The sequence below is a fragment of the Malaclemys terrapin genome, chromosome 3, assembly GCF_027887155.1.
Source record: "Malaclemys terrapin pileata isolate rMalTer1 chromosome 3, rMalTer1.hap1, whole genome shotgun sequence".
NCBI lineage: Eukaryota > Metazoa > Chordata > Testudines > Emydidae > Malaclemys > Malaclemys terrapin.
Genome location: NC_071507.1, coordinates 1,713,803 through 1,740,514, shown reverse-complemented (window position 1 = coordinate 1,740,514; position 26,712 = coordinate 1,713,803). Strand labels below are relative to the sequence as shown.

Here is a 26,712-nt window from a genome sequence, read left to right as displayed (position 1 = left end):
TCAGGAAACCCTTGAGTATACAACCTCACAAATTTGCACCAAACTGTATCCTGGGCCATGATCTGGAATACTAAGTGTTCAAGCCAATCACAACATACACGTGGATATGTCGGATGGACTGAAAATTTGACTTTAAACAGAAACTCTGGGCTTGCCTACACGGTTCCATCATGCGGACCACGTGGTGTAAATTCCAAAGCACACTGAAACGTTGCACTCTAACCGCCACATGTGAATACTATTGGCGTGAGCTAAAAGATACTTAGTTTTTGTTAACTCAGCCCTGTCAAACCAGAGTGAAAGGCCAGCACAATGAAATAATTTGCAGTATATGCCTGTGATATTGTACCTCTCAGTAGAACAATCAAGTAAATACATTATTTCATCCTTTGTTTGGGAAGTGCAGCAGAGCACATAAAAGGCACTACCTCCCTATAAGTAATGAACAGTAATTTAAATACACTATTTAAAACCTAGTTGAACCAATCTTCTGTTTAATAGTGTATAAAATGTAACTACCAGTCATTGTCAAGTAACTACAATACTATAAGAAAGAGCATTCATGGACAAAATATCACAGGTAAAATATTTTATGTCACTTAACAATCAAGTATAGTTTCATAGTCTCATTATATAGATTGAATTGAAGAAATCTAACTGATGTGACTAGATTTCTAGGCATGTTCTGGTGGTTACTGCATCTACCACTGAAGTATGGTATGACATGTGAACGTGCATAATTTTTTTAAACCATGCCTACAGAGTAGGATCTAAATTGGACGTAAACACATGCAAGACAGCCTCTCTTCAATATGGTTATTATTTCACTAAAACCATTTACCTATTTCCAGTGTAATATTTTGAACTCAACACCTATTAAAGTTGACAGATGCCTTTAAGACAGCTCAAAATTAAGAGAAGCAGCTCTGTGATTGTAACGAGTGCAATAGGTTTTGTTTAACAAAAGCGTTTGGTTGTATTTACTTGTCTCTGTACTCCCTACAGACATTAATTTTATGCATGCCATTTTAAAGACATGAAGTAGTTAAACCAAGAAAGAGGACAAATACAGCAAACCATACACATTTTCCTATAGCAACACAGTAGCATAGGATTTCCCTGCTGCACATAATGGATGCATTTCCATCTCTCTTCCTTGGTCAAACATTGCCGCAAGTGTCCTTTTAACAATTCTAGAATCTTTCTATAACAATGGCATTTCATTTTGTATGGACAGTTAAACATGCTCAAGGTTAAGTCTGCAAATAAACGGAGACCGGAAGGAGCCCAGGTAAAGATATCCATTGTGATCATGTACCTCACTAACATAAGTTACCACCATTCCATTGGGATCATGAAGGCTTCTTTTGTAAGATCCAGTTTCGCTAAGTTCTACAACAAGGCTATACTTGGGTACAAACTTCATCACAGTTTCTTGACTTAGCAACTAAAGAAAGAAAAACAGCAAGAGTAAGTTGTCGTATACAGTTATTTAACCATGAATTACATAAACTGATCGTATATTTCAAAGCAATCAAGGATCACGCCAAACCTTGGCAGTAATCAGTGAACAAAATAAGTCTTCAGATTTCAGGTGAAAGTTAACTGCATAGATTTAACATCTTAAGAACACTGAAAAGTCAACTTTAAAAGCATGTTTGATAGAAAATTCACTCCAATGTGGAGCTCTGGGATTTACTCAGCATGACACTGATGCACAAGGCACTAGTGTTCTCACACACTTTCATGATGTGGTTGTCAGTGACCAAAAAAATCAAACAGATTTTGTATAGCGCTCAACAGTGCTGCTTATTTGTGGTCCCCACACATGACTTCCTCTGTTGATATTCTTTTACCACACCCAGAAATTAAAAAAAAAAAAAAAAAAGTTGTAACACATCATGGCAACAGAGAGTTTAACTGAGCTGGCATTTCTATCTTAAATGCCTATTGTTAGTCAAGATTGATGTTTTTCTGAGAGAAACTTGGAGCTAAAAAAAATTTTTTTTTTAAACAAATCTGTTAAAGTGTCTGAGGATCAAGAATTCTTAAAGTCATGTTGACAAAATATTTTGTACTTTCTTTTAATTTGATTTTAATAAAAGGCAATCAAATGCCAACACCTTATGCTGATGCACCAGTGAGGCTGAGAGTTTGATAATACCAAAGAAAATATATGTACAGTTAAAAGAGACAGTGGATTTGAAAGACTGACTTTTCATTTGAAAATTGTGTACTTACTATTGGTAAGAGCAAGTCTTAGTTTTGCTAACTATAAAAAATGTGGATGATGCCTCCAACTAGCATCATGTGGCTTACCTGTAGCTTTAATCAGAGCACCATGATATCTTCCAGTGAACAAGAGCGAAAACAAAGTATTTTCTTTATCTTAAAGAAAGTAGTAAACTGTTTTTCCCTTTATCTTAAATACATTTACCTTAAATATTATTCTTTTAATCCATGGTTTTTCAGATATAAAATCCACCATAGAAAATCCAGGATTGGGTCGAACAGCTGACATGGCTACCCAGTATCCTCCAGCGCTGCTTAACCGGATATTATCTGGAAAGCCGGGCATATTTTCTACAAACATATCTGCTCCACCTTTCATTAATCCAGAGACATAGTATCTGTAAAATCACAACATCCTCTTAACCTAAACAAAGTTCATACAATAAACAAATTCAATGCATTTTCTACTAAAAACAGCTTTTCTTACTGCTAGCAGAGTGAAGTACAATAGGACCACATTCTTCTGTCTGATATGCGCCTAGCAATGACTACAGCTTGTGCCACCATGTACAAGGATCCAGCTGATGAAAGGAAGAGACTGTAAACCAGATGTCTCCAGTGAAGGAAAAAACTGGGTAGAATAGGAGTTTTTCGCCTTGCTGCTGAAAACCTCAGAGAGGAAGATTTAATCTCTCTGAAAGATATTAGCTAACCTTTATGGTGTAGACAGAGATCAAAGTAAAGCCATAAGTGGATTAGGAGTCTGGTTTGGGAAGCCAAATATGCAATGATTTGGCTGAAATACCAAGATTTCAATTGTCAGTGTAACACAGCTGCAATATCACTGACATTGTAAGAGTTAGTGGGACATATTCTGATGGCTAATATAAAACCAGAGTAACTCCATTGCCTTCTATGGAATTATTGCTGATCTCTGGTATAGCAGCAGAATTTGCCCCACATCATTTATATAAATTGTGGGATTGAGCAATTCAACTCAGTTTACCTATAAAAAACAAGATAAAGATATGGTGCTACAGTCTGTCACATCTACCCTATGAACTATGGTAGAGGAAAATATGTGGTGAGAGCACCGAGTAGAGTGAAGAATTAATTGACTCAAGTTTTACAGTCCCCCTTAACTTGTATGAGCCTTTCCTCCCAACTGGGGTTAACTAAGTTTTAATTTCAAAAGAAATAAATTTGAATTTCAGCTGCTTGTGTAAGTAAAGCAGAGATGCTCTGTGGCTAACTGGAAGTCAGGTTAAATAGTCTGAAGCCTGAAAAACCTCTGAAACCTCTACCAAGTACACTTTTTGAACCCTGCATTCCCTTTTTCCACCAGTGTCACAATAGTTTTGACTTTAGCTCACACTTTATTGTGACCAGAAGGCAAGAATATTAATCTTTTCTTCTTAATGCTTAAAAAACAACAACACACAAAACAGAGACCAGTCCCTGCTGACTGGAGGGCAGACAGACACAATGATATTGTTGTGTGTCCATTTTGGAGAGCCGCAGGGATGTTCTGCTGAATCGCACTGTTAACAGGTATTCAGACTCTGCAGAGAGCTATTGAAATCCTACCAGTTCCTACCCTGTTCACACTAGGGAGATTTTAAAGTTTCCCACCCTTACTGTTTATCCCACCAGTGTTAACAGCGGGATCCCCTGAATGGAGATGGACCACCAGCTGCAGGCACTGTTTTAAACACCAAATTGATTAGCTTTGCTCTGAGCAGGCCAAATTAATTGATATGGTGCATAGAACAGTGTCAGCAGCTGTTGACCCATTTCCACTGACTTCCCTCCAGAACCCCAGCGGACCTGGACCAGAGAAAGCTGCACCAGGGTTAACAACTGCAGGAAATTTTTCAAAAATGTCTCTAATGTAGGCAGGGCCATTGCATGACACGGAGCATGTTAACTCCAGCTGGATTAAAAGCTAAGTGGGGGCAGCTGCCTAAAGAGAAGCAAGGACCAAGAACAGAAGGGGCTCTGGATGGAAACCCTAACGACTGCCAGACACAGGGAGAAGGGTTACGGCTAAGGTTTGTGTTGGGTTATTATGCTTTGAGTTACCAACACAGCTAAACTGGGGTGACTTTGGATACTAATGCAGTGTTTGTGCACTTTGAGGTCAGGGTAGGGATTCTGCCTATTCCCTTAATGACTGAGAGGCACCCCTATGCCACAGTGATGGGAATCAAATACCTAGGTAGGTCCATGCACAAGACTAAAATCTGTCTTGATTACACCCTGTGGAGCCCTACTTGAAATCAATAGGGTTGCATGAGTTGTAATTCAGGGAAGTATTTGGCCCAAGATTTTCTTTTATGCTGTGTAGTCACATTGCTTAACGCTCTACTGGAAAGGGCTCAGATAGTGATGAGGCTGGTATAAAAACCTATATAGAAGAGAAGAGAAATCAATTTAAAGTCATTTGATAAAGTAATGTATCCCCAAGTGTCACACTCACCTCCTTATTCTAGCTAAGGTTGTTTCTGCTACCAACACAAAATCTTCAGCAGGAGAGAGCTGGACTCCATTGGGAAACCTCAGTCCTACCATTAAGACTTTCACTTCTTTTGTCACAGTGTCATATTCAAGCAGGCTAAAGACAGAACATTACAGGTGTACTTAAGTGAAGTGGGATAAGACAGTTTGCTCAATTGCATTTTGCTTTGCCAGGCATTTCCCTTCCTCTTATTCCTCCAGGTTTTATACGCAAAGAATATGAGAAAAAGCGGAGCACTCAGGGCACATTTAAGTTTATTTATTTATGACCTGGAGAGTGGGGCAGAAAGACGCTAGCTTTTTAAGGTTGCTAGCCAATTGTCCATGACAGAATTTGGGTAAAAAACATTAATTCCTTTAATTTTAAAAAGCACATTCAACTAGAGAAGATTTACACAAATAGGCTTTTTGAAAGAGACTGAAATCTCTTACATCTGTTTCATTTCTGCACATGCCAGCTTCTTCCACACATTCTCCCCTTGCCCTTTTCAGAGTAGCATTATTTGCATGGTCAATAAAGACTCAAAGATTTAGTTTTAAACACTAAGTTATCCTGACTATTCCTATTGGTTTGATCTGCCTTAGGGTAGATGGATTGCTGTACGTAGATACTTGCCGTCCATCATCTGTGCCTTCCATAACCAAGAATGAATAATCCCTTCTTTGCCATTTACTGCTGGAGTCTGTGAAGAAGATTTTCCTCCCATCCCGAGTCAATGTGAGGTCATTCAAAAAGGACATTTTGTGACCCTCAATTTGTTCACTGGTTGATAATAGCATTTTCACGTCACCTGATTACATAAATAAATAAATAAATAAATAAATCTGCCCATCTTTTATCCTGCCATTCCAATAATCTGAATCTTAACATAGTCAGGTAGGTGTTAAATTGGCCCAGTATCTTTTCTATCCTCAGAAGAGCAGCTGTCAATGTTATACACCATTTTGTATGTGTAAAATTTTAAGGTATCAATCCACATCCATGGCATGCATAGAAATGGTAATGATGAAAAGTGTTAATGATTGTGTTTGCCTTTTTAAAAATTAGCTTATGCATGAGATTTTGTTTAGCTCTAAATGTACTTAAAACAAAGCCATTTTTACGTTAAAGGGATCAGATACCACTAACCAAGTTTCACAAATGAGTAGGTTTTCAAATCCACTGAACCCCAAATCTACTCAATATATTTACTTGTAAATTTCCAAAATGAATAGGATAAATTTGGCTGTGATCAACATTTCTGGTGGAGTGTAACAAAGGGAATATAAATCTTACCTTGACTAAAAAGCCAAAAACACAACCTTAACTTTGAAGTCACTGCTGACATACCTAAAATATGCTCTTATTTTGCAAGAGAGCTATGTATTTCATATATGTAAATCAAATTACAAAAAGTCCCAACTGACGGAAGATTGAAATCTGTTTCTTTCCAGAAATTCCCTCCCCCCTCTCCACTAAAAACAGAGATGTGTTACTGTAGATCACGTGTTGGGTTTTGGAAGCTTTTCCCGTATAACTTTCACAGCTCTTACTTTAAAAAAGGTTTCAGGTTTTGGATATGATACATAAGGGAGTTTATTTTAGTACTTGTGCTTTTTAGAGCCGGGACAATTTATTCAGAGTGGAATAACTGTACTTAGGCTGAGGCACCCTGTGCAGAATGTCAACACAGAACAAAAACTTAGTAACAGTTTTGTATCCCCAGGGGTAGGAGGAGGGTTGTTGTTTTTTGGTGGGGAGGGGCAGGGGGGATAGTGACTGAAATACAGGGTAAAACTAGCATCACTACAAAACCTTTACACAGAAGAAGCTTCATATTGTACAGAGCCATACACTGTAAAAGCTTTTAAAATGTATTTTCATTTAAAGTATAAACTCAGGCCCTGATCCTGCAATTGGATCCATGCAAGCAGACCACTGCACCATCCTGCAGTTGGCTCTATAGGGGAGAAGAACTGTAATACTTAGAGCACTAGCCTGGAACTTGGAAGACCTAGGTTCAAGACCCTGTTCTGCCAGACTCCCAGTGTGACCTTGGGCAAGTTACTTAGCCTCTCTGCCTCAGGTCCCCATCTGTAAAATGTGAATAATAGCACTTCCCTCTCTCATGTTGGGGGTAAGGGGGATGCAAGGATAAATACATTAAGGATTGTGAAATGCTCAGATACTATGGTAATAGGGGGGGTATAGAAGTACTTCAGCTAAATATGCTTTTGTTTGGATAAATAAAGCACTTAGCTCTATGGATAAAAAGCACTGGATAGAAGTTAAGTGCTTTCCAAAAGTTAAGCATTGGTAGCCCTCTTTATGGAGACAGAAACACAGAGGCAGGCAATGGCAAAGCGACTGGGACAAAGCCACAAAAGTCAAGTAGAGCCAGGTACAGAATCCAAGCTGCCTAACTCACAACTCAGTGCCCAAAGCTGGGGGGGAGCTGGGGAGGGCGGCGGCGCAGGGGGAACCATACCTGTGACAGGATCAATTTCATATAGTCCGCAATATGCATCTGCCACAAACAGGGTATTATTTGGCCCAACTCTGATGCCAAGGGGTCTCCCGCAGGTGGGCTCATCTTCCCTGGTTCCTTTTGAGACAATTTTACAGCTGTTTTATAGGCAGAGCAGTTTGTATATAAAGGTATTGAAGCCACTCCAGAAAGGAAAGCTCAAATATAACAAGACTATATTGCCAGCTCCCCACCACCACCACCACCCTTATAAATGTATCATGCTCTCATTTTTCCAACAGGAAATGAATTTTAATGACCAATGAATCAGAGCTGCTCGAAGGTTAGCGTTAACACTGCCCTCTATTGACTGGCCTAGCAAAAAGCATACCTACCCTAGTTAGGGGTGATGAATATTTTCCGAATTTTTTGTTTTGACAGAAGTTTGGAATTTTGATTAAACAAATATTGACACAGAAAGTGGCTGTTCTCAAAAATGTTTGACTTTTTTTAGTCAGAAAACCCCAAACCAAAAGTACTCTGGTTTTCTGATAAAAAGTCAAATTTCTGCTGTAAATTAATAAAAAACAAAAGACTCTCCCTCAACCAGCCCTAACCTCAATACTTCTGACAGCTAACAGAAATCCTCCTTTAGAACAGGCAGTAAAGAGCTGTGTTTTCAAACCAGATATTTAGCACTACTGCCTTTGTTGTATCTACATGGCTTAGCCATTGACTATAGTGATTTCATATGCATATACAGTTGAAATCATTGCAGTTACCATTATAAATTCTACTAACTCACCTACTATATTAGCTGACAAAGCATGGCACTAGTATTGTGTTAGTAATAACTGGTATTTACTTAGTCACCTTAAAACAACACTGAAAAGGTTGTGGACAACAAAGAAGGAGTGTGCCAGAGGATACTTGGCACACGCCTCAAGTTTCCCTTCTAATAAAAGATGGAGGAAAACTATTACAAGCAAGTAACACTATCTATTTTATTAAATTTGTTTTTCAAAAATGTCCACAAGGTGGTTGCTGCTGTTTAATGTTTATCCTGGGACCTCTTCTACTTATTTACTCTAACAGCAATGCTACCTGGAAATATCTCAATCACTGTTTGAGTCATCTCTCCATCTACCGCAGAAGTAACAACATTTGTTTGCTAAAACTCCATAGATAATGTCAACTAGATAGTAGCACAACAGTAATAGTCAAGGATCTATGCAGAGATTCCATTAAGATTAACAGTGGGTATTGAGCTTTGGGAGAGTTTAAATGCACTTCGAAACATCCTGGCACAGGCTGGAAAATAGCTGCCTGACTATTCTTTGGGGTGTGTTTTTAGTCCTTAGTTTTACTATGAAAGGAAATTATATTTTGGGCAAGATCCTTATGTGGTATAAACTGACAACTCTATTGATGTATATCGACATACACCTCTACCCCGATATAACGCGACATGATATAACACGAATTCGGATATAATGCAGTAAAGCAGTGCTCCGGGGGGGCAGGGCTGCGCACTCCGGCGGATCAAAGCAAGTTCGATATAACGCGGTTTCACCTATAACACGGTAAGATTTTTTGGCTCCCGAGGACAGCGTTATATCGGGGTAGAGGTGTAGCTTCACTGAGCTGTGCCATTTACACCAGCTGAGGATCTGGCCTGATGCATGATAAAGTGATGTAGAAAGGCTAAACCAAACAAACGCAAGGGTATTCAGCAAAAGGGCTGTAATGCCATCCTTCACCACACTGCGCCCAGGTATTGCAGAGAATTCCCACTTGTCTTTTATATGGGTATGTCTACACTGCAGTCAGGATAGCACACATCAATCAAATCCATCTTTGATGGAGCTAGCTCACTAAAAGTAACAATTTAACCGCGGCAGAATAGGCTAGCTGCCCAAATACAATCCCCCTGGGATTCCAGCCTGTACCACTGCTCTTTTTTAGCACGCTAGCTCAATCAAAGCTAGTTTGAATATACATATGTAGGCTGCAATTGCACCTCCTTACTGCAGTGTACCCTAAAACTGGTCCCCAGCCCCCACCCCCAAGTACAGCATTGGGAGATAAAGTTTGTTTTAAACCTAACTCTGAACTCCCTTAAGATTGGGGGTTTAACTCAGACTCTCAGAGCCCTGCTTACAAATTAAACACTTTAAAGTAGGCACTACAGTACATTTAGGTAACATGCAACTAGCCCAATTACCAAAAAGGGGGGGATTTTAAATTCACAAATGCATGCCTCACCCAACATGTAATTGTGCAATTGTAAGCCTTACTGAACATGCAATTGTATGCCTCTAATCTGGGTCTATTTTATATGATGGGTATCAGATTTTTAATAAATACAGGGAAAAGGTAACAAGGAAAAAATAATTACAGTAATTACAATCTGATCACCGTCATCTTGCTTAATATATAGCAATTCTAATTTATGCAACTCTTTCCGCATTCCTCCTTCAAACAATGTGTCCTATTCACCCAAAAGAAGGGGAAAAGATGAAAGCTTGTTTAACTGATGGAGACAAGATATCTTAGCTACACCTAAATATTTTTGTCTCCAAATCTCAAACTCTTCAGAGATTACAAAAAAATCACATCTATAAAACTCTGAAATAGTTAACATTCACAGTATAAAGTTCCTTTAAACCTGAAGTCTATCTAAGTTCTTCACAAACTGCATGCAGCATTACTGAGATGCAAATACATTTGGGAAGGATGATAGCAAGCAGGTGGATAACCGGCAAAGCATAGCCTTCATAACAGAGTAGAGAAGAAACTCTGTCCAGGGGAGCCACAGGGCAAACTGTTATTTGATTTTACACAATCTTTATAAAAGAATTAACACATATAATCTCTAATGGTAAAAAAGGCCAAGCAGGACCTGCGTCTTTCATATAGCTTCTGAAATAGCCGCAGATTAAGCTATATGGAACTCTCACTTCTCTGCCTTGAATGAGAGAAGAACTGAACCTTTTGCCTATGGTTCCAAGATATTTTCTCTCTTCTCAAGTTTCTATAGATTGAGAGCTAGCTCGTGCCATTTTGGTATATCCCAGAGTAAGGGGAGGAGCTCCAATGCCCCAAGGGAGCACAAGGAGGCATCTCCCCCCCGAAAATCACTGGTATACAGGTGAGCATGCTCACTACTACACCTTCAAGGGGCACAACCCACTCTCCCAAATGGGGCAGAGGGTTTCAGAGCATGGTCCAACCTCCTCGCTGCCTCTTTTGCTGTCATACACCCCAGGGAGATGGAACAGTGCAATCCTTCAGTTTCCCCAACCACAAGGAATGCAGTACAGCCTGCGCTACATACAGGCTGCATGAAGTTGAGCAGATGAGCAGGGAAAAGGGATAATCCATGCTCCTGGGATTCCCCCAGCCCACACCCCTACTCAAGAGCCACATGCCATCTTGTCTTGTATTAAAGAAGGGCAGATCTAATTTGTCATCATGGTCAAAGCTCTCTCACCAGGTATTACAGAAGCATTTGAATGCTCTTAAATAAGTCTTACTGTACCTATGCAAGCAGCTACACATGGACATGAAATCTGACAGCCAAACCATAAATGCATGTGAAACCAGGAAAGCATAGCCCCAAGCTTGCCTAGGCCAGCTGTGCTCTCTCTGGCTAGGTCTATACAGGCAAAAATCAGAAGTGAAATAGACTATTGATGCAGGGCTACAGCAATACTATACTAACGCTTACACTATGCTGCAGCTGTATTACTGTTGTAAACAAGTATCGACAGGTGCAAGGGATGTTAGCCAAGATTTTCAGATCTAGAAACCTAGTTAGGCTTTTGAACTGAAGAGGCCTCACTAACAAAGGTTATAAATATATACAGCTTCCACTAACTTTGTGAAAGATCATGAGAGAGGCATATTGTCATGTACATATTGTTAATATTCTCATGAACGTTAGTTTAACATGTTGGGGTACATGACATTCAATGAGAAATCATCAGGTTTGCATAGGTACAACGTAGCCTATGAAATCAAGAAAATATTGAGCATACATGTCAACTAAGCATGGACATGTTACTGTCATCTAAAATCCAGCTACTGCACACGTGCACTATGCGGTGAAATATGTGAAGATGTGCATCTGCAAAAGAGAGCAAGATTGAATGCTAACTTATTAATCATTACAAAATTATCCCATGGATTTTCAACTGAATGATAAAAGTGTGTAATGGTCAGGAATCATTATTTACTTACTGCATGGACCATGGCCAAGTCTGGCTAACGTTTTTATTTCCCCATCTTCAATTTTTAGAATCTTTCCATCAGCTGTACCAGTAAACAGCACATCTGCAAAAAAAAATAGTATGATTAGCTTGGCTACAAAACTGCCGTAATATACCAAATCTTTTTATAAAGATGTAGCACAAATGTCAGCATTGAGCCCACATTCCTCCCGCACAAAACTAATGCACTTCGAACACATTTAGTTAAAGATAAATTCTTCCCTATTTATTCTTGTACTTCAACTGAAGTGAGTGGAGAGAGCGTCCAGGCAATTAAATCATTCAACTAGCTAAGTTGGATTCATTCAGATAACAAGGAGGAGTTGAGTCTCAGACCAGGTCGCTGGTTTGAATCTGACCATGGACATTAGCGATGGTTCTGTGGCCTCATCTCAGTGAGCAGATTTCCACATCACCAAAAAAAGAATCAGACACCACCATATAAGTCACCCTTGTTACTAGTTTCAACAGGGATGCCACCAACTGAATTATCCTCTCATGCTAGAAATGGTTCCTTCAGGTCTGAAACACTCAAGCAGGGATGTTTATTATACTGATACTGCTTAGGCTGTACCTGATCTGTGAAAAGATTACTTCAGTTCAAGGGATGAATCCAGCACTAAGTCATCCAAAACCAAAAATGTTGCCAAGTCAACATTTTGATGCCAAGTCAAAAGACAGCAATGGGACAAATTAGTTCTTAATACGCCATGATGAGCTCAAGCCCCTCTCTGAACTTTGCCATCGTTCTTAAGAAGTACATAGATGGTGGGTTAGAAGAATTGCTAAACTGTTTGGGCTTTTAAACCTCCAGTTTAGGTGCTTGAAAGTGTAATGGTTTACTCCAAAACTGTAAGAGGAAAAACTATTTTGATCTTCAAGGAAGGAACAGCTTCTATTTCCTAGAAAAGTTCTAAACTTCCAGCCAGGTCAAGAGGTTTCAGCCATCTGAAATCCAGTAATCTTCCTGCAACCACCACCTAAAGAATAGAATCTGAAAGACTAACTAATTGAGAAGCAGCAGACAGCATCCATACTTTGACTAAACACTTCAACACACATTTGTGGAGACAGGCAGTAGTAGCAGAAATTAGAGAATGAAGGACTGGGGAGGGATAGCTCAGTGGTTTGAGCATTGGCCTGCTAAACCCAGGGTTGTGAGTTCAATCCTTGAGAGGGCCACTTAGGGATCTGGGGCAAAATCACTACTTGGTCCTGCTAGTGAAGGCAGGGGGCTGGACTCCATGACCTTTCAGGGTCCCTTCCAGTTCTATGAGATAGGTATATCTAGGACATTGGTAATGATTTACTGGGCACTTTCCTGATAAGGTTAAAGATAACTAGGGCTTTAATATATCTTTCTAGTTAACCAGGAAACATGGCAGCAAGAACTGAGCTAAACATACTGTTACTAATCAATTCCTGCCTTTAAATGAAACTGCAGAGAGACTGTCTCGGATAGAAAACTGCAGCTCCAGCTCTTTGTTTACCGTTAGCATTGAAACACACAAAGATCTTATTCTATGGCTAGGCCTGAATCTCACCACTTTCAGGGCACACTGCAAAAATCCACCTGTCACAAAGGTACTTTCCTAAGAAATGGGCACAGTGCCTCCAACTCCACTTGAGTCTGGCCCTTCTGATAAGAAGCTGCTCAGTAGGAGACAGTGTGGAGCTATTAGGGGCTTTCTATGTAATGGGACAAATTTATTTAAAAGCACCTCCAATGGTTGTATACAGCAATAATAAAATTCAATGTTTAGGCATCTGATTTACCATTAAATAAAATTTATTGACAGTATGTTTTATCAAATTTAAATAAAGCTTAATACTCTGAGAAACTCAATTACATAATCATACGGGTGGATATTTAAAAAGGCTCTATAACCACTGAGACCTAGTTAAAAAATTACTACAAGTGAATATCGGAACAATAGTTTCTACAGTTAGGACCTTGACGTCATTAAAGGCCATGTTCCAGAAGGGTATGGATTTCTTGTGAGACCTAAATGACTTACTCCTGGGAAAGAGGCTACATGGAGATATGTAGCTCTGAGTTGGTGGTTGCTGACCCAAGACAATGTTAAATTGCAGACATATGGAAGCCTGCACAATTTGGTATCCAAGAGATATGTGGCTGAATCAAACTCTTAGCAAAGAAGCAATAGTGAAAAAGCCACCCTGAATCCCTACAGTTTTCCAGTGCTTACCACCAATATTGGCAATGGATTCGGGTCCAATAAGTTGGTTTTCAAATATCCTCTCTGCTTGTCGCAACTTAATATTTGGCTCTAACACACCGGTCAGGAGGGGAGGTTCTTTGAAGCTGTAAAATCAAAATGCAGGTCTCATGATTTTATCACAGAATAGGTACAAAGTCAAATGCTCTTGAGCTAAAAGTTGAGCAATTTTTCCAGGTTGCCAACTAGACTGCAAACATGACAGCCGTTTTTGAAACAGTATATTTCATTTTCCTGGACATCAACAGACTCCTCTGATGCAATATATCAGCTCTAGCCTGCATCAAGTCTTAGGAAATAAGAGAGTTTTACAACACTAGCGTCTCGATGTTCATTTAAATACAAGTCAGTTTCAAAGATGTGGTTCAGCAGTCTTAAATAGCTGAAATAAAATTCAATTCAATGTTGCTACTTAGCTAGTTGATAAACTACTGTCCCAGTTATTATGGCCCCAAACCTTCAACTGGATCCATGCAGATGGATGCTTGAGCCCACACAGATCTGACTGTAGGTTTGATGCCAGTAGGAGAGAATTCATCCTAGAGAATTATATTCTATACGCCTGAAAGAGCCTTAATAATTGTGACAAACACCTCACTTCAACCCTGATTCTGTGCTTATTTACACATGTGAGTAGTCTCCCCACTGAATGTACATGCGTAGTTATGTAACAGCTGCAATCTTGGCCAACACCAGGGTCTTAACCAGGATCTCCACAGCTAAAAGTCTCTGAGCTAAAGAGCTATGCTTTCTGCCTGGGACCATAACAGACCCTCAGCCTCTGTAGATTGGGAACAGAGGGGGCCAAGTAACACACACTGACCAGTAGGTTACATTTACTTACATGAATAAGCTTTGAAGCATTGGAGCCTATAAGCCTGACTGATGTGACTAGTAGCAACTGGGAAGGTAGAGAATTCCAATTTCTGTTAAAATAACCTAGATTCATGTAAGTACAGCATTAGCAGAGCAGTGGTAATTAGTTTGGCTTTGAGGGTGTTTTTTTAAAAAATCTAGTAAACAAGTTTGCAGAATATGAGCCTAAGAATATTGCTATCTGATCCATTGGGGGGGGGGGGGTGTCTGCTGTGTTCAATGTGGTTCCCCACTGACTTCAGTAAAACTCCATGCAGGCATAAGGGTTCCCTGCAGCAGATCCAACTGCTGGATTACAGCCTTGGATTGTAACACTTTGGGACACAGACTGTAGCCTTTGTATGTATTTATATAGTGCTTACAACAATGGGACCCCCAACCCTGCTTCTGCACACTACTGCTTGATATTAAACAAAATATATAAAAACTCCGTGAAATTGAGTCCCACCCCAGGCTGTCACCTTCAGGCACGGGGTGAGGGGAGAACGGCTGCAGCTGTGAGCCCCGCGTGGCTGTCAGTACCCCCACTTCAGTTGGTGCAAGCGCTCCCGGTGAGGGGACACACCACCGACAGAAGGAGGATAGTGCAGACACCAAGAGCTGATTGAATTACTATGGTGGCTGTAGGTCGACCTAAATTTAGTCTACCTAATTTTGAAGTGTAAATTAGCCCTCAGTAACTTCATAGAAGTTGACTAAATTTTATCCACCAACATAAAATCAGCATTAAAAAAAAGTTACCTTGCAATAAAATTCAGTTAAAACAAAACATAGCTCACCTCAGAGATTGAGGGTCTATTGGACATTCCAGGAAAACTATTGCTCCAAGCAAGGGAATAATTAGAGAGACAGCCAAAATCATGAAGGTCACACGGAACACCTTGCTGCTGTAAGTACTGCCACCACACAAAAACAAACAAGTTAGGATTAGAGCATAAACACAACTTTAAGATTTTAAGAATTCTCATTACAAAATTTTGTTTTTGAAAAGTCCACTTCTTTCTGCTTTCACCCCCACTACACACATACACTTCTCTTCATGCTCAACCCCCTGCTAAATCATGTAGTCAGCATAAAATCAGGTCTGTCATCTGTTTGACTACAGTATTATATATATACACAATGTATCATAACTAGAGTATCCATGCATTAGAAATACATATGGATAGACTACTATCTACCTTCTAAATTAACTTTGAGTCCAGTCTGGAAACTCCCATTCTAGTAGCTAATATTGCTGCCAAGAATAAGTTACCTCAAGTAACTGGAACAAAAGAGATATTGAAGTACTTTAAAGAAACACTTCCTTAATTTAAGGAGACTTATCTTGAAACTCATAACATAGGGGTGTGGTGTTCCCCTCTGGTGTTACCTGGACTGGTGATCTGCTAGGTCACTCCAATCTTTGACTCTGGGACCCAGCCTTACCCTGCTGTGAGAACCCCCACTCCGGGGCTGTTCAAGCACAGCCTCTGGCATGTAAGCTGCTCCTAGCTACTTGCAACCAAATGACACTAGCCAGTATCTCCAGTCCCAGACACAACCCTAGGAACTTCCATCTTGCAGTGGCCAGTTATGCCCGCTGAACACTGCAAGTTTATACCATTTCGTCAATTTAACAAAGAAATTGATATGTACCAGGCTTGTTATTCCCCAGGGAAGCCTCTGACACGCTTCAAACCAAACGCACTACTTCAGGTAGAATAAACAAACAGATTTATTAACTATGAAAGATCAATTTTAAGTGATAAGTCAAAGCATAACGAGTCAGATTTGTTCATATGAAATAAAAGCAAAACGCATTCTAAGCTGATCTTAACACTTTCATTGCCCTTACAAACTTAGATGCTTCTCACCATAGACTGGCTGGTTGCTCTTCAGCCAGGCTCTCCCCCTAGATCAGCACTTCAGTTGCTTGGTGTGGTGTCTGTAGATGTAGGTGGGAGAGAGCATGGAAAACGTCTCTCGCTTTTATCATGTCCTTTCTTCCCTCTTGGCTTTGTCCCCCCTCCCCTTTCAGAGTCAGGTGAGCATTACCTCATTGCAGTTCCAAACTGACCAAAGGAAGGGAGGTGACTCACTTGAGAGTCTAACAGATTCTTTTGTTGCTGCCTAGGCCAGCGTCTTTTGTTCCTGTGAGGCTGGGCTGGGCTTGGCTTGTCCCATATCTGCCCTGATGAGGTGTGAACTACCTCTTTGCTCTTGGAGAGTTTTTGCCTGGGCTTATTTTAAACCAGGAGGATAAGTTTACAGCCTCATAACTACATACATGAAATTATAAACCTATAACATTATTGTAACAATTACTATAACATCACTATAACAACCATGCTCAGTGCATCATGAGCCTTCTGAAGACACCCAATATGACAAACTTTGCACTGGATACCACACAATCATTTTATAAAGATGAACATGAGGGTGTAGTGTGTTCCCCCAAGGTACAGAGCGTCACAAGGGTGACTACGAATAAACCCTTCAATTCACCCATGCAGGACACAATATCCATCAAAACATGAAACAAGACACTGAACTCTAAAGTAACAAGTCTAAAACTGAGAATGTGTGAACAGCAAGCTGATCATGCCACTCAGAAAACAATACAGATATAGTACCTTCCCAAACCCAGTTGCAGAATTTCACCCTGGGAGTACAACAGACTTCCGGTAGATATAGTAAGGCAGCCCATCTGCAGATAGTAGCCTGTGTTCTCCATATTTACCATGAGAACCGTGTTCCTCACTCTTGAAAAAGATCATGATCATGACACTCTGTTGCTCTCTGAAGTTGGCCAGAACTCTTCCTTGGAGTTCAAAGGTGTAAAAGCCAAGAATTATCCCCAAGTGTCAACCAAGAAAATTCAAGACTGAGTACAATGACCCTGACAGGTCCCTCAAATCCTGAAATGGATTAGATTTTACACATTTACATGGCCCAGCTAGGGAGGAAAATATATACTGCTTTTCTGTGGAGGCACACCAGGCACAACCTTCCTGGATGCAAACAGGGTCATCTTTCGGGAATGGTTCTTCCATTCCTTGTTTTTGACTGTAACAAGCCCAAAGACACAGACTGAGCTTCCAGAGAAAAGAAATGCAAGGATTTTTGGAGCATTTATGGTTTGAATTGGAAAGGCAGCCACTGAGACTTTCAGCTGCTCTCTAAAATATCCATTGGCATATACCCGATCTCCTTGCAGTATCAATTAAACCAACAGCAATAGTACCTTGCGATGGCATGCATTAATCCTTGGAACCTTTCCAAGGTATTGTCCTTGATCAGCCAATCATCCAAATAGGGGAGAAATGTGTGTCGCTGCCCTGTGTACAAATATCACTGTCACCACTAGGCAGTTAGCACGTACACAAGGTGCTGACACCAGGTAGTCTTTGGGATTAGTAGTGCTGTTCCCTATGTGAAAAATCTAAGTAGAACTGGATTTGCTCCTATTTGTGTGTAAGCATTCACAAATTTGAGCAGGCAGCTGGTCATATTCCTTTTGCAGAGGCATGACTGTTGGCAACCCAGTTCTGACTGCAACTGACAGGATCTATTGTTGTGTTGAGCCTGGCCACTCTAGGCAGGCGCTGCCTGGTAGCTGCTCATTCAGAATGGGCACAGCACATAGCAGGCCTTTCCAGGTGGTGTTGCTGTAGCCAGCAGACTACTTGTGGTAGTGCTGAGCCAGACCGAGTCCATGATACTTGGCACAAGGCTGCTCCAAGGCAGCAGACAGAGATCAAGCCAAATGTGCTATTATCACTGCTTTGGTTGTTAATCACAGAATCATAGAATATCAGGGTTGGAAGGGACCTCAAGAGGTCATCTAGTCCAACCCCCTGGACAAAGCAGGGCCAATCCCCAGACAGATTTTTGCCCCAGATCCCTAAATGGCCCCCTCAAGGATTGAACTCACAACCCTGGGTTTAGCAGGCCAATGCTCAAACCACTGAGCTATCTAGTGCTCTTCCACAGTTCAGATGCTTTCCAAGAGGACCACCCTATGGGTGTCCTCCTCCTGCCAGTTATCTTCTGCATTTTAAAACCATTCATCTGAAGCTGTGTGTTATTGGTAACAATTGCTCCGCTCCCCCCTCCTGTGCACCTACCTGCACCAAGCCCCTCATGCTTCTGGGTAACTCAGGGAGTTACAATGGCATTCCCCATACCAGCTCCTCCATCTTCCTCAGCTGCACTACAGCTGCAAGCTCCATACCCAAACAACACCACCTAAACTGAGCGATTCTGGGAGCTGCCTCAAACCAATTCCTTCATCTCCTCCAAGTCAAGCATCTGCTTGCCCTGTAACAATCACCATGTTTAGAACTTGCACCTCAGAAGCTCCAACACCAGCAGCCTCGGAATTGAAAGGTGGGAGCAGAGAATAAAAGGGAGACGGGGTCCTGATTGAAGTTGGCCTCTTAACTCTACATCTCTATACATCAGTTAACCACGTTTCACATCTCTTATCTACTGCGTCTCAAAAGATAAAGGCTCAATATCTTCAGAACTGTCAGAAATTACTCTGAGCCAAGAGCTTCAACCAAAACCTCTTTATAACAGCTGAAAACTACTTAAAAAAAGTGAGCATCAGAGAGAAATCTGAAACTCAGCTGCTGAAGCCTGCTTAAACGTCAGTTAAATCTTGCTTTCCAGGGTAAAGGTTACATTTCTGACCCCAACTAAACAATGGACAAAAGACAAAGAAAGGGTGCAAAAAGGACTTGAAACCTCACATTCCAAGCCAGCAAGCTACTGGCCCTGTGCAGGCTTTTTCGGTTCCTCGAGCTGCCAGGCGCTGCTAAAAATCCCTTTTAAAAAATATATATATAAAAAGACAGAATACAGACAACTTCCTATATTCCAAACAGTGGGCAATAAGGTGAATCACTGGAGTTAAAATTTACTAGTTTTGATAAGCAAGATGTGAATCCTTAGATAAGATTAGACCTCAAGAAGCCAACATATCTGGAATCCAGCTCTAGAATCCAAAAGGACAGATAAGGTCTCCAGGAAGCAGCACAGTAATGGCCCCTCTTTCTGACTGAAGAGGCAGAGAGATACTTCTAGACGCAGGGAAAAAAGTTCAGATAGAATCTGATGGGTGCAAGGTTCTGCTGTGTCCTAACCTCCAATGCTGCCTAGCCGGATAGGTGCTGAATGGGACTGGAAATGATTTTGCTAAAGGCAGTGCAGCTTCACTCCTTTTTCCAACAAAACTCTCAGTTGTCTACTAATTTAAAAAAAAAAAACTACTTGTTTTGGGAGGTGAGCTAATTTATACTTGCCATCTAAGATAAAAGCAAAATACAAAACACACCCCTTTTGTAATTGGTGGGCAGAGTACATATCCACAAACATCCCAGGCTAGTCAAGCTAGATCTACAACTCAGATGTTGGAAAAAAATACATGCAACTCTCTACTGTTGCTTTTTTGTTACACATTGTTGGTTGAAAAAAATCAGTGTGTCTGTTTTTCTTTATATTAAGATCACTTGCACTCAAGAGCACTCCATAAGTGTATGCTATCACATTACTGAAAACAGTAAATTTTATTTTAAAATAAGGACGGAGAGCCCTGGCAGATGGCTCCTTTGTACCAAGCCAGGAAGAGGGGGATGCTGAAGCTGGCTCATTATCTTGGTGCAGGAAGTATCAAGACAGGTTACCAAAGCAACCATCCCTAATATTTCTTCCATTTCAGAACAGTGTCAAGACAGGAGGAGGGAGATTGGTGCAACAAGTGGTCCCAGCCACTGGACTAGTGCAGGACATATCAAGGCAGGAAAAAGTTACTTTGACAACTTCTGAGCCTGGCTGGCACCTCCGGATACTTGGAAAAACTGGTTAAACAACCAGTCCTTGCAGCCACATCCTCTTCGGCCAGGAAGTGTTGAGGCAGCAAAGCTTGCTGAACCTCTCTGACAGAAGATGTGCCACATGTACCTTAGAGGTGTATACCCTCAGGCTGAAGGATCAGAGCTCCTAATTAGAGAAGCATGGCGGCCAGGTATACTATTGGGCAATACACAAACAAAGCCACCCGTGGCAACTACTTCCTTCTGATGAACCTGAATGACAAAGGAAAAAGGAAAAATAATTTGCTAGACGTCAGGATGAAAAGAAACAGAAAACAAATATAATCCAAGGCTGTGCAAATCACCAACTGCCGAATCCAAAACAAAAAACAATTAAAAAAGATAGAAAGTAAAAATGGCCACAATCACATTAATCAATTATAACTATTACCATTAGAAATGTGCAGTTTATTCCATGGTTATGCAGATTTACATGAAGCTTACTGAATTAAAAATAAAGAGGATAGTTTAAAATGGAATCCTTTAATCTAATTGTGTTGAAATAACAGTTTAAAGCTATTGCATTATATAGCCTAAACGTAAGTAATTACTGTAAATTTACACTGCTGCAAAACAGAAATCCAGTACAGAGCACCAAAGAATTGAATACATCTGTGCAACCTCAAAACAGTCAATAGGACAACACAAGTACAACCAAAAGCAGAACTTGGCCCACAGAAATGCATGAGTAACTCTGGCCTGGTTAATGTGTATTTGTGTTGTTTCAAAAATAGGTTTTGGCATAAAAGTCTCAAAAGCACAAAATAGTACCGCTCAATTAAAAACCTCTTCTGCCAGAGAAATCTGTTAGATGTATAAAATACGGGAAAAGCCCACCACCTTTAGACTCTGATTATCCAATCCAAATATAGAGTGAAAGTCTGACGTTCCCTGGTACCTAAAGCAAGTGTGATGTTGACCAAGAAAAACACCAACAAGAGATGTCGCAAAAAGGGAAATAGCTGTAGCATAAATACTATTTACTGCAGAAGGGATCTAGGGATGAGGGGGATGAAGTGCCAGGAGAGGCCTAAGAAACAAGAGATCTGAAACACTCCACCAGGCCAATGCCACCTGTACCCCCTAGATATAGCTCTTCAGTGTCCAGCCACCCCTTTTCATGTAAAGACCCCAGACACCCAAGCACGAGCACCCCAGTGTACCCCAAGCACCTCCTCCCTCCCACTACTGCCCCCAGTCACTAACCCCATGCAGAGAGTGCCCCAACCCCCCTTTTCAGTGCACTAAAACTAAACTATGTCCCACTCACCCCCCCCTTCCCTCAGCAAGGTCAGCTCTTCTCCCCCCCCCCCACCTCAGCTCTTCCTCCCTCCCCACCATGCGCCCCCTCCTACTCACCCCCAGCCCTCAGCAAGGTCAGCTCTTCCTCCCTCCCCTCCTCCTCACCTCCCCTTTCTCCTCACCTCAGCTCTTCCTCCCTCCCCTCCCCTCAGTTCTCCCTCCCCCAATCCCCCCCCTTCCCTCAGCAAGGTCAGCTCTTCTTTCCCCCACCCCTCACCTCAGCTCTTCCTCCTTCCCCTCCCCCCACCTACTCACCTCAGTTCTTCCTCCCCCCCCCACCATGCGCCCACTCCTACTCACCTCCCTGTCCTCAGCACGGTCAGCTCTTCCTCCCTCCCCTCCCCTTCCTCCTCACCTCAGTTCTCCCTCCCCCAATCCCCCCCTTCCCTCAGCAAGGTCAGCTCTTCCTCCCCAGCTCAGCCCGTTCACCCCTCCCTCTCAGTGAGGGCAGCTCGCTCTCCCCACACCCCGGGGTGCTGGGTGCGGCCCACACCTGCCATCCTTGGCCGCCTGGGCCGGGGTGTCCTCCGTGATGACCTGGGGTCGCACAGCGCGGCGCTGCCGCAGGCCCTCAGCCTCATTCATGCTGGTCAGCGCCTCAGCCCGCCCCGGGCCCACACAGGCGCGCGGCGCCCCGCCCCCCACTCAGTCCCACCCCACAGCGTCGCGCGCACGCCAGGGCCCCGCCTAGCCCCGCCCCCTCGCTCAAACCCGACACCTGAGCAGCCGTAGGCCCCGCCCACTGTCTCGGCTCCTCCCCACAGGCAATCACAGGCCCCGCCCCGCCCTTGGGTGTTGTTCGGCCCACCGCGGGCCACAAAGCCCCGCCCACTTCTCCCACAGACACCCGCGCACCCCGCCCTTTCAAATCCAAGCCCGCCGCCTCACAAGCCACGCCCACCGTCCCGGGCGTGGGAACGGCCATGCCGCCGCCCGCGCAGAAAGATGACGTATACAGCAATTAGCCAATAGCAATACAATACCCGGCCAGGCCCCTCCCGCCACCACCAACCAGCACAAGCCAGGCTCCCGCCGGCAGCCAGCCACCCCCTCCTGGCCACGCCCCCAACCGCCCTCCTCCACAGGCCCCGCCCCCGCCGCGCGCCGCCCGCTTGGGGACCAACGGTCACTGGCTCCGGGTAACTGCCCTGTAGTCACGCGCGCCTCCCGCTTCCCCCGGCCCAACGGCTGGCGGTGGGGCCGTGCCGCTGAGCCGCAGTCTCCTTCCTGCGCCCCCCCCCGTGCGCCCCACATCTACGGTGAGCCGCGTCGTGCGACGGTGAGTGCCCCTGCGACGTGCTTTGCGGCGTGTGCGCACGCAGCCTGCTCCCCATGGCGTGCGCGAGCCAAACACGCCTGGGGGGGGGGCTGTATCCGCTCACCCCCAAAGCGTCTCTCGGGCCAAACCCCCACACGCCAGCGAAAAGGGGTTTGATCTGAGGAAGATGGGAGGGGTGAGGGCGAACCACGTGCTCTCGGGGCAGTGCCGGACCCTGGTCTCCAGGGTTTGCCCAGGCTTTTCACAGGAAAGAACTGTGTGGGAGCGGACCTCGCCCTCTGGCGTAATGACTAGTTACATATTTATCCCCAGGCCCTAGTCACTGGGCCGGCGAAAGAGAGAGAATGGGGGCCCCACCTGGGAGGTGGGAGAGCTAGGGTCTAGCCCCCGGCTCTAATCACTGTGTCATTTAGCCTCCGGGAACAGCTTCGACAAGCGACACTAAGGGTATGTCTACACTACGGGATTAATCCGAATTTATAGAATTCGAATTTTGGAAACAGATTGTATAAAGTCGAAAGTATGCGGCCACACTACGCCCATTAATTCGGTGGTGTGCGTCCATGTACCGGGGCTAGCGTCGATTTCTGGAGCGTTGCTCTGTGGGTAGCTATCCCGTAGTTCCCGCAGTCTCCTCCGCCCATTGGAATTCTGGGTTGAGATCCCAATGCCTGATGGGGCCAAAAACATTGTCACGGGTGGTTCTGGGTATATCCTCCCCCCTCTCCAGGGAAGCAACGGCAGACAACCGTTTTGCGTCTTTTCCCTGGGTGAACAGTGCAGACACCATACCACAGCAAGCATGGAGCCCGTTCAGCTCAAGACAGCAGTTATGAACATTGTAAACACCTTGCACGTTATTGTGCAGTTTATGCTGAATCAGAACCTGCAAGACCAGGCAGCGAGGAGTCGGCTACGGCAGCGCGGCGGCAGGAGTGATGAGGATATGGACATGGAATTCTATCAAACCACGGGACCCGGTGCTTTGGAGATCATGCTTTTAGTGGGGCAGGTTATAGCCGTGGAACGCCGATTCTGGGCCTGGGAAACAAGCACAGACTGGTGGGACTGCATAGTGTTGCAGGTGTGGGACGATTCCCAGTGGCTGCGAAACTTTCACATGCGTAAGGGCACTTTCTTGGAACTTTGTGACTTGCTTTCCCCTGCCCTGAAGCGCCAGAATACCAAGATGAGAGCAGCCCTCACAGATGAGAAGCGAGTGGCGATAGCCCTGTGAAAGCTTGCAACGCCAGACAGCTACCGGTCAGTCGGGAATCAATTTGGAGTGGGCAAATCTACTGTGGGGGCTGCTGTGATGCAAGTAGCCAAAGCAATCACTCAGGTGCTGCTATAAAAGGTAGTGACTCTGGGAAATGCAGGTCATAGTGGATGGCTTTGCTGCAATGGGATTCCCTAACTGTGGTGGGGCGATAGATGGAACCCATATCCCTATCTTGGCACCAGGGTACCCAGTACATAAACCGCAAGGGGTACTTTTCAGTGGTGCTGCAAGCACTTGTGGATCACAAGGGACGTTTCACCAACATCAACGTGGGCTGGCCGGGAAGGGTTCATGACGCTCGCGTCTTCAGGAACACTACTCTGTTTAAAGGGCTGCAGCAAGGGACTTACTTTCCGGACCAGAAAATAACCGTTGGGGATGTTGAAATGCCAATAGTTATTCTTGGGGACCCAGCCTACCCCTTAATGCCATGGCTCATGAAGCCATACACAGGCAGCCTAGACAGGAGTCAGGAGCTGTTCAACTACAGGTTGAGCAAGTGCCGAATGGTGGTAGAATGTGCATTTGGCTGTTTAAAAGGTCGCTGGCGATCGTTACTGACTCGCTCAGACCTCAGCCAAACCATTGTTATTTCTGCTTGCTGTGTGCTCCACAATCTCTGTGAGAGTAAGGGCGAGACCTTTATGGCGGGGTGGGAGGCTGAGGCAAATCGCCTGGCTGCTGATTACACGCAACCAGACACCAGGGTGATTAGAGGAGCACACCAAGAAGTGCTGTGCATCAGAGAAGCTTTGAAAACCAGTTTCATGACTGGCCAGGCTACCGTGTGAAATTTCTGTTTGTTTCTCCTTCATGAAAACCCGCCCCCTTTATTGACTCATTTTCTGTAAGGAACCCACTCTTCCCCTTCCCCCAGCTTGCTTTCAAAGGAAATAAAGTCACTATCGTTTAAAAATCATGTATTCTTTATTAATTGATTATAAACATAGGGAGAGAACCGACAAAGTAATCTGGGTGAGGTTTGGGAGGAGGATAGGAGGGAAGTAAAAGGCCACTGAAAAAATTCAATATAATGACAGCCTTTTGGTTGGGCTGTCCATGGGGGTGGAGTGGGAGGGTGCACGGAGCCTCCCCCCCCCCCCACGTACTTACATGTCTGGGTGAGGAGGATATGGAACATGGTGAGGGGCGAGGGAGGTTATACAGCGGCTGCAGCGGCAGTCTGTTATCCTGCTGCTGTTCCTGAAGCTCCACCAGACGCCCAGAGCATGTCAATTTGATCACGCAGCAGCCCGAGTATTGCAGCCTGCCACCTCTCATCTCGAGCATCCCTCATGACCTCACGTTCACTGGCATCTTTCCTAAATTTAGATACCATGTCCTTCCACTCATTCAAATGAGCTCTTTCATTGCGGGTGCATTCCATTATTTCCGTGAACATCTCGTCTCGTGTCCTCTTTCTCTGCCGCCTTATCTGAGATAGCCTTCGGGACAAAGGAGGGAGGCTTGAAAAATTTGCAGCTGCTGGAGGGAGGCTTGAAAAAAAGGAGAGAAGTTTTTAAAATGATACATTTTACAGAACAATGCTTATACTCTTTCACGGTGAACAACACTATTCACATTACATAGCACATATGATTTCAGTACAAGGTTGCATTTTCCATCTTAATATTGAGTGTCTGTGGCTTTGGTGTTAGAGATCCCAGACGCAGGTCCGGGCAACAGAATTCAGTTTGCATGCGGCCACGGTAAGCCATTGTCTTTTGGCTTCTGTGCCCTCCTGTTCCACATACCAAGCAAAGCCCGTTGACTGCTGCGGTTTTCCTGTTAACCTTCAGCAGCAGAAAACAAACTAACCCCCTCACCCATCCAATTCTCTGAGATGATCGCTTTATCCCTCCCCCCACCGCATGGCTGGTATCAGGGAAGATCCCTGCAGAAACCAAACTAACCCCCCCGCCATGAATTATCTGGGATGATCGCTGTACCCCTCCCCTCACCGCGTGCCTGGTAACAGGGAAGATCCCTGCTAGCCAAACGCAAAAAGCTCAGGGCCAATTCCCCACCCCCCACCCCAGAAGTGGGGTAGTGGTGGCAGCCCCCCCTAGAACTGCATGCAGCTCGGCGTAGAAGCGGCATGTCCGCGGCTCTGACCCGGAGTGACTGTTTGCCTCCTTTGTTTTTTGATAGGCTTGTCTGAGCTCCTTGACTTTCACGCGGCACTGATCTGAGTCCCTATTGTGACCTCTCTTCATCATGCCCTTGGAGATTTTTTCAAAAGTTTTGTCATTTCGTCTTTTTGAACAAAGTTCTGCTAGCACTGAATCCTCTCCCCATATAGCGATCAGATCCAGTACCTCCCGTAGGGTCCATGCTGGTGCTCTTTTTCGATTATCGGCCTGCATGGTTACCTGTGCTGATGAGCTGAGCTATCTGTGGTCACCTGT

The 26,712-nt window shown here is 43.7% G+C and overlaps 1 protein-coding gene and 1 long non-coding RNA gene across 2 annotated transcripts; one reads left to right on the top strand and one right to left on the bottom strand.

Annotated features, from left to right (window-relative positions):
• Positions 1–574: 574 nt before the first annotated feature.
• On the bottom strand, positions 575–22,386 carry APMAP (adipocyte plasma membrane associated protein). The gene is made up of 9 exons (XM_054022062.1): positions 22,237–22,386; positions 15,363–15,479; positions 13,678–13,793; positions 11,439–11,531; positions 7,218–7,334; positions 5,366–5,540; positions 4,712–4,846; positions 2,438–2,630; positions 575–1,447 (listed from the first exon to the last, which is right to left on the bottom strand). The coding sequence occupies exons 1-9, from the start codon at positions 22,326–22,328 to the stop codon at positions 1,238–1,240; spliced, it is 1,248 nt and encodes a 415-aa protein (XP_053878037.1). The 5' UTR covers positions 22,329–22,386; the 3' UTR covers positions 575–1,237.
• A 470-nt stretch (positions 22,387–22,856) lies between these two features.
• On the top strand, positions 22,857–25,223 carry LOC128833609 (uncharacterized). Its single transcript, XR_008444297.1, has 2 exons — positions 22,857–23,022; positions 23,801–25,223. It is a non-coding gene; the product is annotated as an uncharacterized LOC128833609 (long non-coding RNA).
• Positions 25,224–26,712: the final 1,489 nt, after the last annotated feature.